General features: G+C 31.6%; 1 protein-coding gene and 1 long non-coding RNA gene across 2 annotated transcripts in view; both read right to left on the reverse strand.

The window, feature by feature from the left end:
- Positions 1 to 3,416: 3,416 nt before the first annotated feature.
- The window catches only part of LOC132759198 (endoribonuclease LACTB2-like), a 29,528-nt gene continuing 14,824 nt past the window's right edge, over positions 3,417 to 18,120 (reverse strand). Inside the window, exons 5-9 of the mRNA XM_060750922.1 lie at positions 10,356 to 10,458; positions 9,346 to 9,421; positions 7,769 to 7,917; positions 6,481 to 6,562; positions 3,417 to 4,526 (exon numbers count right to left, since the gene is read on the reverse strand). Of these exons, the coding sequence (XP_060606905.1) occupies positions 4,465 to 4,526; positions 6,481 to 6,562; positions 7,769 to 7,917; positions 9,346 to 9,421; positions 10,356 to 10,458 (472 nt within the window). The 3' untranslated portion in view covers positions 3,417 to 4,464. The remainder of the gene's footprint in view (positions 4,527 to 6,480; positions 6,563 to 7,768; positions 7,918 to 9,345; positions 9,422 to 10,355; positions 10,459 to 18,120) is intronic.
- LOC132759197 (uncharacterized) lies at positions 10,973 to 13,488 on the reverse strand. Its single transcript, XR_009629678.1, has 2 exons — positions 12,594 to 13,488; positions 10,973 to 11,979 (listed from the first exon to the last, which is right to left on the reverse strand). It is a non-coding gene; the product is annotated as an uncharacterized LOC132759197 (long non-coding RNA).

Genomic DNA, 18,120 nt, shown 5'->3' on the forward strand with positions numbered 1-18,120 from the left:
AAACACCTTCTTATTTAACCGTAACCCACAGTCACAATATATGAAACCATACCGTCAGTGTATGAAACCGAGGTGGTAATATATAAGTTGATTTTGTAAATATATATATGATTCCAGTTCTTCAATATATGGTACCAGATAATATATGGAATCAGATAATTTTTATCCTTATATGAAACCGAATCATCAATAAATTAATTCATTTTTCAATATATGAAACCAATTTATCAATTTATGAAATAAAATTAGAAATATATATAAGTTGATTATCACTTTATATTATACCAATTTTTCAATATATGGTACCAAAATAGCCATATATAGAACCAGATGTCCTGATATGAAACCGAATTATCAATATATTAATTGATTTTTACAATTTATGAAACAAATTTATCAATGTATGGAACCAAAGTAGCAATATATGACTTGGTTATCACTTTATATTATACCGGTTCTTCAATATATGGTACCAAAATAGCCATATATGGAACCAGATGCCCTTATATGAAACCGAATTATCAATATATTATTTCATTTTTACAATATATGAAACCATTTTATTAATGTATGGAACCAAAGTAGCAGTATATAAGTTGATGTTACATATCATAGAATATATATAGCTACCTTGGTTTCATACACCGACGGTATGGTTTCATAAATTGTAATTTGGATTTATATAATGGTTTCCGGTTTAACAAGGTGTTTTCAATTCATGTATTGTCGATGTGAACTTATATATTATCCACATGGTTAAATTAATTGAAAAAGAACAATATAAGACAGCCATGGCTTTCTATAGAAAGAAGTACTTTAAATATATGTGTCTTTGCGATTGTCTTCAAATTATGTCATATAGCTTCAGATCAAGGACTTTAAAGATCCTGTAACACAAATTTTTTATGGTTTATGGTTTTGTATCATAAATATGATGCTCAAATTAAGATTTATCAATATTGTAAGTTCCAAAAAGCATTTTTTACAAAGATATTACCGAATTTAACATTTCATGTAAATAAAGGGAGGTAATATAAAAATTATTTTCTATAAAGTCTAAGTCTAAATTTTCAATAAGAAATGAATGCATATGTTTCAATGATTACATTTAGTATGTACAAATATTTGCAGTACATATTTTACATATTCTCCAATGTTTGAAAATTATTTTATAAGCATAATTATATACATATATATAATTTCACTTAAGTGTGGTATACAATCTAATTAAAACATGTAAGCAGCCAAAGAATTAAATATCATCGCCATAACATTATGCTCTGGACCATTTACCCTGTTTTGAAGATAATGTGAATGACGATTTTTGACGTGGGCCGTATACTCTTGTACAAAGTTATTTTAGGCTCGGACATTAATTTTTTGTTTTATATCGATTGTACACGACTGTGCGGGACAGTCTTCGTATAGTTTCTCTAGGTCTGACACAGAAACAATGTGATTTACAGTTGACCGAGTTTTTAACGTTTCTAAAGTAACTTTTGACAGCAATGACTTTACACCCCTATCTACATCTCAAAAGAGTTAGGTACCCAAAAATCAACCTCAACCATTCGGACAACATGTCTTATCACGGACATGACTTAAATTCCATTTTGTGTATAAAATACAGTGAAGGCTTTCATCTGTGTAACAAACGAAAAGAAGCCATTCTGATATAATCTCAATACACAGTGAAATTATCTTAAGTTACTGTTTTTTGTTGTTGTTAATGTTGTTTCTGTTGTTGTTTTTAAGATGGCAGTTGTCTTCTCATTTACATTAAAGAAATCCTATACTGCAAATACACTTTAATAAGAAAAGAAACATCATGAATTTTTTTCACATAATATTTTATTTAGTATTTCATTTATAACATTTTCAGTAGATTCTGATTTACTTATACATGTATACATGTTCTATAACAAAACTATAACAAGAGACACCGCTTAGTGGAGGCCATGCTCAACTACTAGTATTTCTTATGTCAAACATGTCAGCTGAGGAAGAATAATGTAATAAAGAATATTCCTAGAAAAAAGTTATTTTCTTTGTACAAAATATGACACAAATTTCATAATTGACATTGACAGTCAAGGTCATTCAAAGGTAAATATCACATTTGAATTATTTACAATGTCAATTTTGTTGTTAGTGTCCAGAATGAATCAAATCAATACATAAATAACAAAGTTATGACAATTTAAGCAAATTTCAATAGTTTGACCTTGAAGGTCAAGGTCAATTAAAGGTCAACGCCTTATCAGAATAATTCAACATATTGGTTTTCTTCATATGTGTTTTTGTCCAAGTATAAATCAAACCAGTAAATAAATAACAGAGTTATGACAATCTAAGCAAATTTCAAATATTTAAAGTTAACAAAGGTCAAGGTTACATTTGAATAATTCAACATACAGGTTTTGCCATAAGGATTGTTTTGTTCAAGCATAAATTAAATCAGCAATGTTTTATCATAGCACCAATATGTAAAAGATTAACATTAAGGATATGATATATTGGAAATGACCCCAAAATGGTGACCAGGGGAAATAATAATTGCAGTGTGAAAAGCATCTATTTGACCTTGATTGTCAAGGTTATTTCAATGTAAAGGTCATACTGGAATTACTTAACATGTCAGTTTTATAATAAGTGTTCTTCCAAGTACACAATAATTTGACCTTCAAGGTCAAGGTTATTATGACTGAAGGTCAAATTGAGTTTTATCTTCTTAAAGACATTGTCCGTAAGGTGGGAACGGATGACATGACTGGTGCAATAGATTTTTTTTCTTTGAAAAAGTTGAGCTAAAAATCTTTAAAATGTTTCAATACAATACAATCAACCAACCAATGATTTTTTTCAATACAATTCACCAATTACATGTTTCATTACAATCAACCAATTACATGTTTCATTGCAATCATCCAATGACATGCTGCATTAACATAAAACAATGACATTATTCATATTTTCAAAATTCTGACTAGAATAAATACTTTACTTTGCTTTATTTTCAATAGAGATATGTCTGTTAAAGTTAAACAAATTACAAATATGTGTAAAATTACAAATACATTAAATGTAAAATGTTTAACAAATACAATTAAATATGTATAAATATACATGTATATGCATGAACAACAATGTATAATCTTTTTTTTTACATGCACGTATTTTCAAGAGAAAAAAGTAACAAAAATTCACAAACATGAACAATTTAAGAACATTGATAATGTACTTGAATACAAGTAAATCACAAACATGAACAATTTAAAAACATTGATAATGTACTTGTATACAAGTAAATCACAAACATGAACAATTTAAAAACATTGATAATGTACTTGTATACAAGTAAATCACAAACATGAACAATTTAAAAACATTGATAATGTACTTGAATACAAGTAAATCACAAACATGAACAATTTAAAAACATTGATAATGTACTTGTATACAAGTAAATACCTTGGTACTTAAGTGTTAATTTTTTTTTTTTGTAAACTATAACAAAATACAACATGTGTAAAATTCTATTTAACTCCTAATAAGTATAAACACAGTATATAAACAAGTCTACTTCCTGTTATCCCAAGAAAGGTACAAGTTAAAATATATATATCCCAAAGTAAGTAACAGTAATCGGAAGTAACATGTGCTTGTAATCTAAGGACAGGGTACACATTCAATTTTATAGGCTCGCAAGACAGGGTACAGTGATTTCATTTATATACTGTGATAAATAATTAACATTTTTCAACTGACTCTCACTTTTATCTACTAGTTAATAATAGCACACACATTTTATGTATAAAATACAAATATAATATATTATCTAACTTCGACACAATTAAAGCTCCAGATATATAAAAGTTACATTAGTTTGTTTGATAGCAATACTTTACATAGATATTCATATCTGATTTATATAATACAATGTAATGCATAGTATGAGTGACATGTATAATAAAAGTTTATCAAGCTCATCTCTGAATGAAATGTAGATAAAAAATTATTATAACAATTCCAAATTCAACAATCTTTCATCATAAATATTCTACAAACAATTTCTGAGAACCATACTTCTATTGAACCTTAATTGGTGAAACAGCTGTGTACACATCCATTAGAATTCAAAATTGTACTCAACACTGTATAGTAATTTAATAGTATTAGATTCATTAACAGCATGGTCAATATATGAGAAATCTTTCAGATTGATGAATTGATAAAAACAATAACTATCTATATGACTTTGTTCTTTATCACAAATTTACAACAAAACCTGCCTATCAAAATGAAAGCCCTGCTTATTTAGTTGGATAAAAAAATAACAATAGGATAAAAATTCTCTCACAGTTAAGAGATCCTGCATATTTGACAAGAGATCCCAACCACACGGCAAAATATCCCACCCATTGGCAATTAAAATCCAATTAGATGTTCTACTTGTTCAATTTGTCATATATTAGACTTTGATGTCACAATACACCATCTTTCTTCATCTTCTTCAACTATATGTTCTGAAATACACATAATTAATCTCATTCTTAACGATATAAATAAAATGTTTACACAATGCATACAAATGACATATACAAATGCAATTATAATTTCCAACTCTGCACATTTCCACTCCATAAATACAATTCAGAAATTTAAATTTATTGTTTTTTTTTATTGTTTTTGTTTGTTTTTTGCTAGACCTACTAAGAGAGAGGATTAGTTTTACCAAATAACACCAGTACTGTTAAGGTCACCGACTCCCATAATGATTGTGTTCTTCGAGCTTTACTGGACTTCAAGGTACCTGTATGTGCATTAATCCAGGCACAAGCAGGTAGCACTATCCTTCCATAAGCTAGCTACAGAAGCAGACACCTTAACTACAAGGCATCCTCTTTTCTTGTAGAAGCTATGATTAAAAATATTCTAATATTCTAAACATCTCCATAGGCATACTATAATAATATTGGCTATTACATCAACTTTATTATGAATCAAGGGCAATAACTCTAAAAAATTAAACTAAAATGATTACTGCTAATCATCACAGTTGTTCAAAGTATCATAACTCTGCAATGCCATCTTCCATTGTCTCTCAAGACATTTGTTTGAGAAACATTATTATAGTAAAGAAATGTGATATTGATTTCTACCCCAACGATTTGTATAAAAAAACAAGAGCAATAACTCTACCAGAACTAAGTAAACTGATGAATTAAGGAAGCTCACAAGGTAACATTGACCTTTTTTCATACATTGTACAAAGGGCTGTTACTCATAAGTAAACTGATGAATTAAGGAAGCTCACATGGTAACATTGACCTTTTTTCATACATTGTACCAAGGGCTGTTACTCATAAAATACTAAGTATTATTTGGTATTTGGTTTACTGTTACTTATCTAAGTCAGTTAATCAGTTTACTGTGTGGCTATTATGGGGCTTATATACTGTGGATAGGAAGTACAGGACAGCATTTAATATGTAATGGATTTAAAAATGAGTCAAACATGACAATACAGGACATAAAGCTGAAGTTACGTTTTGAGCCAAGTGAAACCTCACTCACCAAAAGTTAAAGCCCCACCTAAAGTTTATACTTACCAAATATAAAAGGCAACTGAGTAAAAGAATGATGACTGTAAGAGGAAAGTGTGAAAATCTATTTTCAGCATTGATGACCTTGACCTCAGTGACCCCATACTCTTCCAAAATTTAGAGGGTCATCAAATTTACCTACGTCCTAAGATATGGAAGATACTTTTCAATTAATGAAGTTGCTAGTTGACATTATCATGAGGAAAGGTGACAGTACACAGAACTAAAGAAGGATAAAGAAGCAAGTACATATAATGCTCCATGGATCAGGGCTTCCATTTAGATCCAAAATTTGGAAGTCAGAGACTTCAAAATGTCTCACACTGGAAGTCACATTATATAGGTAAAGAAGGAAAAGCATTACATTTTGGAAGTCACAGGCCAAAACCAAGGTGTAAATAACTACAAAACTTCCATTATTTTATTAGGCAGCATTAAAAGAAGGAATTGTTAGAACACCAAAGTTTAACTTATACATTCTAACATGCTTCACATTATTCCCTTATCAAACAGATAGAGAGATCAAGTGCATTATTACCAATAAGCATACAGCATACAAAACAAATGCTAACATATGTCATATATGATGTCAATAAACTAAATGATGTCAACAAAATTACTTCTACACTCAATGTAGTTCAACATATTTTTTTATCAATTCTTTTTTTTTTTTATCTTAACATGTAAGAATGGAAATGTATATTAATTTTTCTTGCACTATAGCATAATAATTCATGTTTTATTGCTCAAATGCTTTGTAATTAATTACTCATGCCTGTGCATTTTAACTCAAACTGTGCAACAATGCACTCAAAATTGATATCTATTGCCTAAATTCAAAAACCAAACAGGACATAAAACATGAATTTCTTACCAACTTTATCATCTTTTACAAGTTTTTTCAGGTGATGTCGAGCATTTCCACAAGCTGACGGGATTAGACTCGGATTTAAGCCCTGAAATAAATGACATTCATGATAATACATTAGCACAACCAATGGAAATATTGGCAATAAAGAAAATGTAATACAGTTGAGTTAAAATCATCAAAATAGTTCCAAGTCATAATCTTTTTACCCCTCACAAAGTTACAACACTGTTTCTATTATGATATTATTTGATTTTTATTTTCTTCCAGATGACAAAGGGCTGCTTTACCAACCATTGGCTAAGATAGGCCCTTTGTACAAATATCTAGTAGAACAAGGTTTTAATTGGTAAAAGGCTATTCACAATTAAAAACAATTCACTGACATTACTTTCTTGATTTTTACTCATATTATATAGAAATAATAAATTATTATGTTGATAAACTACTAGGATAAATATGATAAACCAGTGTAAACTACTAGGATAAATATGATAAACCAGTGTAAACTACTAGGATGAATATTGATCTTAGCCCTACTTACAAAATGATATCATTTACGATGCCATGAAATCACTAAGTCCTTGCTTGGTCCAGTGATAGCTCAAAAACTTCAAAGATTTCTACATTTTTTTTCTTTTAAGGGATGTGTGTGTGTGTGTGTGGGGGGGGGGGGGGGTGATTAAAGGTCATTTCACAGCTTTCCTGGTGGAAGACGATGGAAATCTCTTTCCTGCAATACTTATTGAGCAAGGGGACACCCAAGTAGAAACACTAACCTATATATAAGCTGAATAGTTTTCTCACATAGTCATGACGAAAGAATCCAAATCGCTGCAAGGATTTGAATTTGAACCTACAGTAGTAAGAGGCAAGTGATTAGAGGTCAGCCACTTTAACAACTCAGCCACAGAAGCCCTTCAGCCAATCAGACTTTAAAGCAGCATGCCTCCAGACTCATGCTCATTTTCATAAACATTTTGACAAGTTCAATATTGTGAAGTGAACAAATAAAGTAATTTAAACATTGCAAACAACACTTACAATCCACATAAATTACAAAAAAAAGTAAAAATATGCAAAAAAGCCCTTACTGCTCTAGTATTGCAGTAGAAATATTGTGAGAAATTTTGAAAAATCAGTCATCAATAACATAATTATTATAACATGTAAATTATTACTTGAACCTTTTAACTTTTATGTTCTCTAGTTTGATTTTCTTCTAGTACTTTGGCTCATCTGGAGGCATGCAGCTTTAACTATAAAAAATTACATAAGAATGGGAGTACATTACCTTATAAACAACTTTGACAATATCTAGAGTGGAGAGATTGGTTCCCGCCTGCTTCTGTAGGACATCTAATATCTGATTTTCTCTTTCGTTTCTATGGTTAATATAATATGTTACATGTTCTAAAGGGTTCTTTATTACAATACCATGCCCTGACATAAAACAAAACACATGTTATAATGAATTTCTCAAGATACATTATTTATACAATAAAAATACACATTATTTATACATGTACAATAAAAATACATCAAAAATATCATTAAAAAGTAATTATGCAACAGTTAATTCCACTAAAATGGAATTAACCGATTTATTCAGTACCATAGAACCTAAGGGCACCATCCAATATTGTCTCTGTAACTAATATATGATTTTTATTATATATAATTTATGTTTTAAGTGTATATCAATGATAAATTATTAATATTATTTTCCTTGTTGTTGTTTAAGCTACATCAAAATTGTAAAGATCAAATGGCAACTTTACTGGGGGAGAAAGAAATCAGGTGCTCCTCAGTGCAATATTTCAGGCACAAGCAAGCACCCACTGACCACAGGAACTTGAAATTCTATCAAATGACCAATATTAATGATAATATCCAAATATACCCCCTATATACTATAAATAATTTATAGTATATAGGGGGTATATTTGGATATTATCATTAATATTGGTTATTTGATAGAATTTCAAGTTCCTGTGCACTGACTTACTTCATTACATATCACAGGGTTTTTGTTGTATATTATAACATGCACACTTGTCCATTTTTCTGCTGAATTGTTAAAACAGATTTTCTGAGGCTGAGCTACTATATTTTAGAAGTTTTGGGGATAATAAAGTAGAGCTTTTCAATTTAATCTGCCAGCAGTATAGATAGTTCCAAATGTTGACAATATTTATCTCCCTTCACAAATGTGGCAGCCATTTTGAAGGTTTGTTAGGGTTTTATGACACACTGACACTGTATTGATCATACGGTGACGTTCCAGCTTTACTGGTGGAGGAAGTACTCTGATGCCCTTCTATTCAATATTTCAGGTACAAACGGACACCTGAGTAGAACCACCGACGTTCCATAAGCTAGCTGGATAGCCTCCTCACATGAAAGAATCAAAAGTCCCTGTCGGGATTCGAACCCACAGCGGTGAGGGGCAAGTGGTTTGTAGTCAACGACCTCCATTTTGAAGGTGTCATTATTCAAAATATATATCATTGATAAAAAATATTGAAATGAGCAAAGTAATCAGACATTCTGATGGGGGAGTAGTTGTTTTATGTATGTAAACAAAAATATTATATAACACCAATTTCAAAAAAGATTTTAACAAGAGATAATTTACATCATGTCAGAAAATGCTAGAAGTGTGGAAAAATTTTATCTGATGTTAATTAAAAGAACTCTCTGGATGTAAAAAAAAAGTCTATAAAAATAAAAATTTATATTAATCAACTTAAGGGCACTTAAAACAGAAATATTTGTAAATTATAATAAAGAAATGAACTAATTATTAAACTGAAAATGGATATTAGCGCACCTCTTGAGACCTGAGATATGAGTTAGTTATAATATTACCTGGATACAGAATACTTGGCTTTAAGTCTAATATCTTCTGTAATGACTGCATATACGAATGAAGGTCTTCAAATACCTGTAAAAAAACAAAAGATGATCAAAGTTTAATAATTCTGAAAAAAAATGTGTTTAACATAAAAGTACTTCATCATTGACATAATTATCAAAAGTTGACATTTCAATACTGAAACAATGTACAAACAGTTGTAACTCTTTTTTTTATGCCATATGAGATACAACTGTATAACACCAATTGCCCTTCCTTTCAACTATGCTTAAGTGTGAGATATAGTTAGTTCAGTGTAAGATCGGAATATATTTCACCAAGTAAAAACCAAAAGGTAAATATGAACTTTTGGTGTTCAAGAGGTGAAATGTATTTTGATCTTACACTCAAATAAACAAGTTTTCTTTTCCTTATAATTATGCATAGAAACATTTTATTAAAAAGACATTTTATCCTAATACTAAATGAAAATCGCGCCAAATAATAATACAATGCGACGTCATTTACGACGTCATATCATTAACAACGCTAAATACCGTATTCCAGTACATACCGTACAAGGCGCTTGAATGATAAAATGCTAAAATCTTGCCTTTTTACCCAGCGGAATGAACTTTAACAGGTCTAATTCATCTTTTCATACCGATTTATGTATGATAATGAATGAAAAATGTAAAAATCTGCGGAAAAAAAACGATATTTGTCTATTTTGTGATCATGATTTCTGCAAGTGTCTAGGTACTTCTCCAATCCTGTATTGAGTTAAATCCTTCCAGTATTATGCACGCTGGAATTTCACTGAAACAACGTTACAGGCTTAAATCCAAAACAGTGAAAAATATCAAATTGATAATTTCAGTTTCAAACAGTGAAATATCAGTTTTATATTTCACTTATATTTTTCTATAAACCACCGAAAAGCATGTAATAAATAGGTCTTACTCTGAATATTTCAAACTATAATGGAAATGTTAATTTAAGAAAGAGTAAGTGTATGACATACTGCCGTAGACTCTCCCAGTATGGTATCCCCAGCTAACACAGCATTCTCCTCTTCTAAATATAGTATCATATGTTCTTCCGTGTGACCAGGGGTATGTATAGCTCTAAATTATAACACCAATAAAATATATAGTGATTAATACACAGCACCAGACTTGGGCCGAAAGGTGATAATAGGCCCACAAAACGAATGAGCATCAGAATCCTAAAATAAAGATGCCAACAGGATAGTAAGTGCCTTGTCAGGCTACATGGGTGTAAAGGCAATCCAACTAATGGCACAAAAAATTCACTGTTCCAGCAAGTTACTGTCTGGGTTTAAAGCTTTCTATAATTATGCAAGTGATATTTTTGTTTCAGTTTATACAGAATTTATCTTAGTTTAATTGTGTAGGAAGCTAATTTATTTTATGTCTATATTTAGATTAATCAAAGCGCTGAAAGCACTGATGTATTCGCTGCGCATTATAAATGCATAATTATGTGTCTCACTAAAACGTTGCAATTGTAAAGAATAACGGAATATCGGCCACGGAATTACAGATTATTAATCTGATAGAGACATTAACACTGGTTGTTGAATATTACATTGAAAGAGGGAAAGAAGTAAGAATAAACTAAATGAGAACAACTTTATTACATTATCTAAGTGGTACAATAAAATATACATCCAAAATATGAATGCATGCAGTACATTCATGACTAGATCCTTAACATGATGAGAGAATTATGTGATAATGAATATACATACAGTAACAATACCTAGAATACTATATTGCTACATAAGCTTCAAATGTAATGACAGACAGATTACCTAGCTAAAGCATTTCAGTTTTTCACATGATGAAAAGTGAAACTTGGAACATGTTTATTTCATGAAATTTAAGAAGAAAATATAGGTATTTTTGTAAAATACTTTAATTTAAAAAATTTCTGAGATTAAAAAAATACAAAATAAAGTACTTTTAATAGTTTGCGTATTATATTTTTAATAAGCCTGTAACAGTCAAAAATAAATTTTTCAAATTCTGTTATTTACTTTTTTGCAAAGAAACATTACAAATGCAATGGGAGCATGAGGAAATGGCTTTAATAATGCAAAACAAGCAAATGGGACAATAAGAGAAAAGGATGGTTGTAATATCTAATCTTTTGTTACCTACTGTGACCTTATCATGCAAAAGACCAAATCAATTTAAAGCGTTCTTGCACACAGTAAATGAGAATTTTTGACGTTTTCAAAACTGAGTAGTTTAATATGACATTATTGAAATATGGATGACGGACAGACCAGGAATCTTTGACTGTCTGTAATAGCTGACCTTTTGCTAATGTGAGCTAAAAAAATGAGAATACTGATGTCAAGGATGATTCAATAATATCCATATTTAAGAAAACAAATCTTTAAAACCAATTGCCATATTGATAAACAAGAGCATCGCTAGCCGGAGCATTATATGCCCGAAAGTGTTTTTTTTTTTAGTAAGGATGAAGCATTTGTAAGACATGGGAATTAGCTGTTCATCCTATAAAATTTTACAGATGTACGTTGATTAATACTTAAGTTATTAATAATGACCTTAACCTTTGACCTTGTGACCCTAAAATCAATAGGGGTCTTCTACCTTATTATGGACAATTATCCTAAGGAGTTTGAATATTGTGGGCCAAATGGAACTTTAGTTATGCTCCGGAAACTGTTTTAAATTTTAAGGTAAAAGTGACCTTGACCTTTGACCCCAAAATTAATAGGGGTCTTCTACCCAATATGGACAACCATCCTCTGAAGTTTGAATATTGTGGGCCAAATGGAACTTAAGTTATGCTCCGGAAACTGTTTTCAGTATCAAGGTAAAAGTGACATTGACCTTTGACATAGGGGTCTTCTACCCAAAATGTACAATCATCCTATGTTTTGTAGGCCAAATGGAACTTAAGTTATGCTCCTGAAACCAAATGGTTAACGGACAAATTGCTAACGGACGGAAACTGTTTGCAGTATCAAGGTAATAGTGACCTTTGACCTTTTGACCCCAAAATCAATAGCGGTCTTCTACCCAATATGGACAATCATCCTATGAAGTTTGAACATTTAGGACCAAATGGAACTTAAGTTATGCTCCGGAAACCAAATTGCTAATGGACAAATTGCTAACGGACGGAAACTGTTTTAAGTATTAAGGAAATAGTGACCTTGACCTTTGACCTTTTGACTCCAAAATCAATAGGGGTCTTCTACCCAATATGGACAATCATCCTATGAAGTTTGAACATTGTGGGTTAAATGAAACTTAAGTTATGCTCCGAAAATGTTTTCAGTTTTAAGTAATAGTGACCTTGACCTTTGGACCCCAAAATCAATAGGGATCTTCTACCCAATATGGACAATCTTCCTATGAAGTTTGAACATTGTGGGCCAAATGGAACTTAAGTTATGCTCCGGAAACCAAATTGCTAACGGACAAATTGCTTACGGACGGAAACTGTTTTCAGTATCAAGGTAATAGTGCCCTTGACCTTTGAACTTTTGACCCCAAAATCAATAGGGGTCTTCTACCCAATATGGACAATCATCCTATGAAGTTTGAACATTGTGGGTCAAATGGAACTTAAGTTATGTTTCGGAAACTGTTTTTAGTTTTAAGGTAATAGTGACCTTGACCTTTGACGTTTTGACCAAAAAATCAATAGGGGTCTTCTACCCAAAATGTACAATCATCCTATGAAGTTTGAACATTGTGGGCCAAATGGAACTTAAGTTATCCGGAAACCAAATTGTTAACGGACAAATTGCTAACGGACGGAAACTGTTTGCAGTATCAAGGTAATAGTGACCTTTGACCTTTTGACCCCAAAATCAATAGCGGTCTTCTACCCAATATGGACAATCATCCTATGAAGTTTGAACATTTAGGACCAAATGGAACTTAAGTTATGCTCCGGAAACCAAATTGCTAATGGACAAATTGCTAACGGACGGAAACTGTTTTAAGTATTAAGGAAATAGTGACCTTGACCTTTGACCTTTTGACCCAAAATCAATAGGGGTCTTCTACCCAATATGGACAATCATCCTATGAAGTTTGAACATTGTGGGTTAAATGAAACTTAAGTTATGCTCCGAAAATGTTTTCAGTTTTTAAGGTAATAGTGACCTTGACCTTTGACCTTTTGGACCCCAAAATAATATGAGGGTCTTCTACCCAATATGGACAATCTTCCTATGAAGTTTCGAACATTGTGGGCCAAATGGAACTTAAGTTATGCTCCGGAAACCAAATTGCTAACGGACAAATTGCTAACGGACAGAAACTGTTTTCAGTATCAAGGTAAAAGTGACCTTTGACCTTTTGACTCCAAAATCAAAAAGGGTCTTCTACCCAATATGGACAATCATCCTATGAAGTTTGAACATTGTGGGTCAAATGAACTAAAGTTATGCTCCGGAACCAAATTGCTAACAGACGGACGGACGGACGGACAGACGCCAGGGGTATAACATAATATGCCCTTTTCGGGCATATAAAAAAAGTAAACAATGTAAATTATCTATACCCCTGGTTAAAAACATGATAGAAGAAATATCCCCAGAACCTTTTTACTCGCAATAATAATAATGTAATTTTATAACAGCAGCTTAATAAGAAAATCGCCTTATCTAATAGTCTGAATTTCTTACACAATTTAATGCTTGCATGACAAACATTCTATTATAAAGCTTTCAATATTTTCAGTTACTTTCATACATAATCAGGTGTTCTTTTTCTAATTTAAAGGCATATTAAACAAGAACTTGCTAACAATTTGGGTCACGATTAGTTTATCTCATGAATAAAATTGCAACTTGCTTGCAATTTTAAGTAAATTTTATTTTAAGTTTTCTTATGCTAGGAAAGTATGGTGATTGCTCAATTTTAAGTCATTTGTTAAAAACATTTTCATAAATCGGAAACACACTCTATAAATGGCTTGGTACTTCATATCAATTGTGATATTTCTTTTATTAAGAATATTACTTACTGATAAATGTTCACAAAATTGCAAATACAATGTAAATCTAAAAACAATGCTACATAATTAAGGATAATCAAGTTATATAAATGATTAAGACATTATGGATTGAAATGATAGAAAGACAAGCAAATGTAAATGAACATAAAAAATTATATACATGTTACACTATTGACCATAAGAAACAGTTAAGTCAAACAAATGTATAGTTATTATGCATTTAAATTTGGGGTGTAGTTTCATGTTTCTTTAGAAATTGAAGTCAAAATAGTTCTCAGAAATCAAATATTTCTCTGACAAAGATAGAAATATTATGAGCATGTAAAGCTCGAACAAACTTTCTGATATAACTCTAGTGCAATCACTGTTTGTTTTTACTTTGACTAGAATCAAAAATGATACCTTTGTTTACAGTTTGTGTCCACAATGATAATAGCATATAAATAAATATTATCTTGTCACTTGTGCCTGGTTATATAAAAAAAGAGAATTTCTAATAAAGGAATGTACAAGTTTGTTTTGCGTATGTTAAGAACATCTTAAGCATGTAAATAAAAAGTACTGGGGAACATGGTAATTTAAAGGTATTATAAGTAGATTTCAACAATAGTAAATGAATGATTTCAAAATTTAAAAAAAAAAAAAAAAAAAAAATGGGTCAAAGACAGAAAAGGCCGGGTTGCATTTCTATACCAAATATCATGATGCTGTAATGTTTTGAAAAAAATTAACCACTGACCATTAATGTGGAAAATTTAACTAAGTCAGTTAACAGGAAGTGGATGAGTGAAAGACTTGAAATCGAATCCCACAGTATGAGACCATGTCAAATATCAAGAGCCTGTGATAAGTAGTTGCTAAAAAAAACTGTTACAAAAATTTCACACCATTGACCATTGATGTTGAAAATTTAACGGTAAACAGGGCGTGGTGAGCGACAGACCTGAAATCAAATCCGACGGTATGGGACCACGTCAATACTGTATACCAAATATCAAGGGGCTGAGATAAGTTGGTATGGAAGACAAAACTATGAAACTATGAACATTTGTTTACATAAATTCCATAAATAAGTTTAAGGGGGGGGGGGGGGGGGAGTAATTCTGGAAATAGTCATGCTTGTCACACAACATATGTGTAATGATAAGAAATATAAACAAGAGGGCCATGATGGCCCAAAGTCGCTCACCTGTATTTAGCCCCCCCCCCCCCCCCCCCAAGAGCGGAGCCAGTTTAAACCCCAGGGCTTTTATTTGAACAAACTTGGTTAACACCCATTAGAAGATGTTTCATGCTAAACATCTAAGGTCTAGCTTGTTGGGTTTTTTAAAAGAAGATTTTTCCAAGTTTTTTTTCTTTACACATATACATGTAGTTAAAAACAATGACACACCTGGGGCAGGACCAGTTTTGATCCCAGGGCTTTTATTTGAACAATCTTTGTAGACACTTACTAGACAATGTTTCATGCTTTAATATCTGAACTCTAGCTATTCAGGTTTTTTCGAAGAAGATTTTTAAGTTTTTTGCTATACACATATAAGGAAAATGAATGACCCCTGGGGCGGGGCCAATTTTGACCCCAGGGCTTTTATTTGAACAAACTTGGAAGACACTCACTAGAAGATGTTTCATGCTTAGTATCTTAACTCTAGCTATTTGTTTGTTTTTTTTTCTAAAAAGATCTTTTAAGTTTTTGTTATATGCATATAAGGAAAATGAATGCCCCCCGGGGCGGGGCCAATTTTGACCCCAGGGCTCTTATTTGAACGAACTTGGTAGACATCCATTAGAACATGTTTCATGCTAATTATCTTAGCTCTAGCTCTTTGCATTTTTTAAAAGAATTTTTTTTAAAGTTTTTACTATATGCATATAGGGAAAATCAATGACCCCCTGGGGCGGGGCCAATTTTGACCCCAGGGCTTTTATTTGAATAAACTTGGTAGACACCCATTAGAAGATGTTTCATGCTAAATATCTTAACTCTAGCTCTTTGGGTTCTTTAAAAGATTTTTTAAGTTTTAACTATATACATATAGGGAAAATCAATGACCCCCCAGGGCGGGGCCGATTTTAATTCTAGGAACAAAATTTGAACAAGTTTGGTTTTGGACCTATAGATGATACCATAGACCAAATATCAAAGCTCAATCTTGGTAGAGGTCTACCATACAATGTTTCATGGCAAATATCTTACCTGTAGCCTTTGCCAATTCAGAGAAGAAATTTTTTTATTTTTACTATATACATATTAGAAAAACCTATGACCCCCGGGCCGGGCCAATTTTGACACTAAGGACAAAATTTGTGCACATTTGGTATTGGACCTTCAGATGATACCATAGACCAAATATCAAAGCTCTAGGCCATTTACTTTCAGACCAGAAGATTTTTCAAGTTTTCACTATATGTATGTAATGAAAATCAATGACCCCCCGGGGTGGGGCCAATTTTGACCCTAGGGCCATTATTTGAACAATCTTGATAGAGGTCTACTACACAATGTTTCATGCCAAATATCTACTCTGTAGCCTTTGCCAAATCAGAGAAGAAGATTTTTTTTAGATTTTACTATATACATATAAAGAAAAACCTATGACCCCCGGGGCGGGGCCAATTTTGACACTAGGGACAAAATTTGAACCACTTTGGTAGAGGACCCATAGATGATACCATATACCAAAAATCAAAGCTCTGGCCCATGTACTTTCAGACAAGTAGATTTTTTGATTTTGTGTTTTTTGAAATCCTTTTTCTGGCCCTATGACCTACATATGCAACAGACCGGAACCATTTGAACAACTTTGAAAGGGACCACCCAAGGATCATTTCTGTAAAGTTTGGTTGATGTGCAGTTATTGGTTTCAGAGGAGATGTTGTTTATGTTAAAAATGTTAAAAGTTGACGACGCACGACGGACGACGGACACAGGGCCATCACAATAGCTCACCCTGAGCATTGCTCAGGTGAGCTAAAAAGTAAATTAAATTACTTATAATATTTCTTTAAAAAAATCCTAAGTTCAAATGGATATTAACCTGAAAATATTGCTTTAAGAGTTATGAACCTAGTCACATAAGATGTAACTGAAGAAGCAAGAGGTAGATGCCTTTGAAACTAAAGAAGTCATAGTAAAAAATAATATTTTTCAAGTAAAAAAAATCTAAGTTCATGGGGAGGTAATTCTTGCAATATTGGTGCTAGCGTAAAACTAAACAACCTTGTCACATAACATTTGGTTAATGATAAGGATAATATATTTGAAATATGAAGTTGATCCCTTAAGAAATAAATAAAGTAACAGTAAATAATAGCTGTCGGTAGGACAGCAACGCTCTACCATTCTAAGTGCTTGATAGAAAAAGAGCCTTGATAATGTAAAATGTTAACAAAAGGGCCACATTTTCCTTTAAATCCATGTTACTGTTATAGGGCCAAATTTTCCTTTCAATCCATGTTACTGTTATAGGCCTTGAAGAGAGTCCTATTATGCTCTCAAAGAAGAGTATATAAATTTCAACTTGTTCCTAGCCAGATGTCAATAGTATATGAAAATATCTGAGGTGGTATGCAAACTTTAATTAAATAACATAAAATCTAAGTCTAAAAATATTTGAGGTATTACAAAAACTTAACGTAAATTCTAAGTTGAAAAAGGGCATAATTCTGTCAAAATGCTTGATCCAGTTATCTCCTCCTGTCTACATGTTGGGGGTAATGATGGTGAACAAGTGTGCAAAGTTTCAAAGCCA

This window comes from Ruditapes philippinarum, unplaced genomic scaffold, assembly GCF_026571515.1.
Source record: "Ruditapes philippinarum isolate M1 unplaced genomic scaffold, ASM2657151v2 ctg2197_1_1_1_1, whole genome shotgun sequence".
Lineage (NCBI taxonomy): Eukaryota > Metazoa > Mollusca > Bivalvia > Venerida > Veneridae > Ruditapes > Ruditapes philippinarum.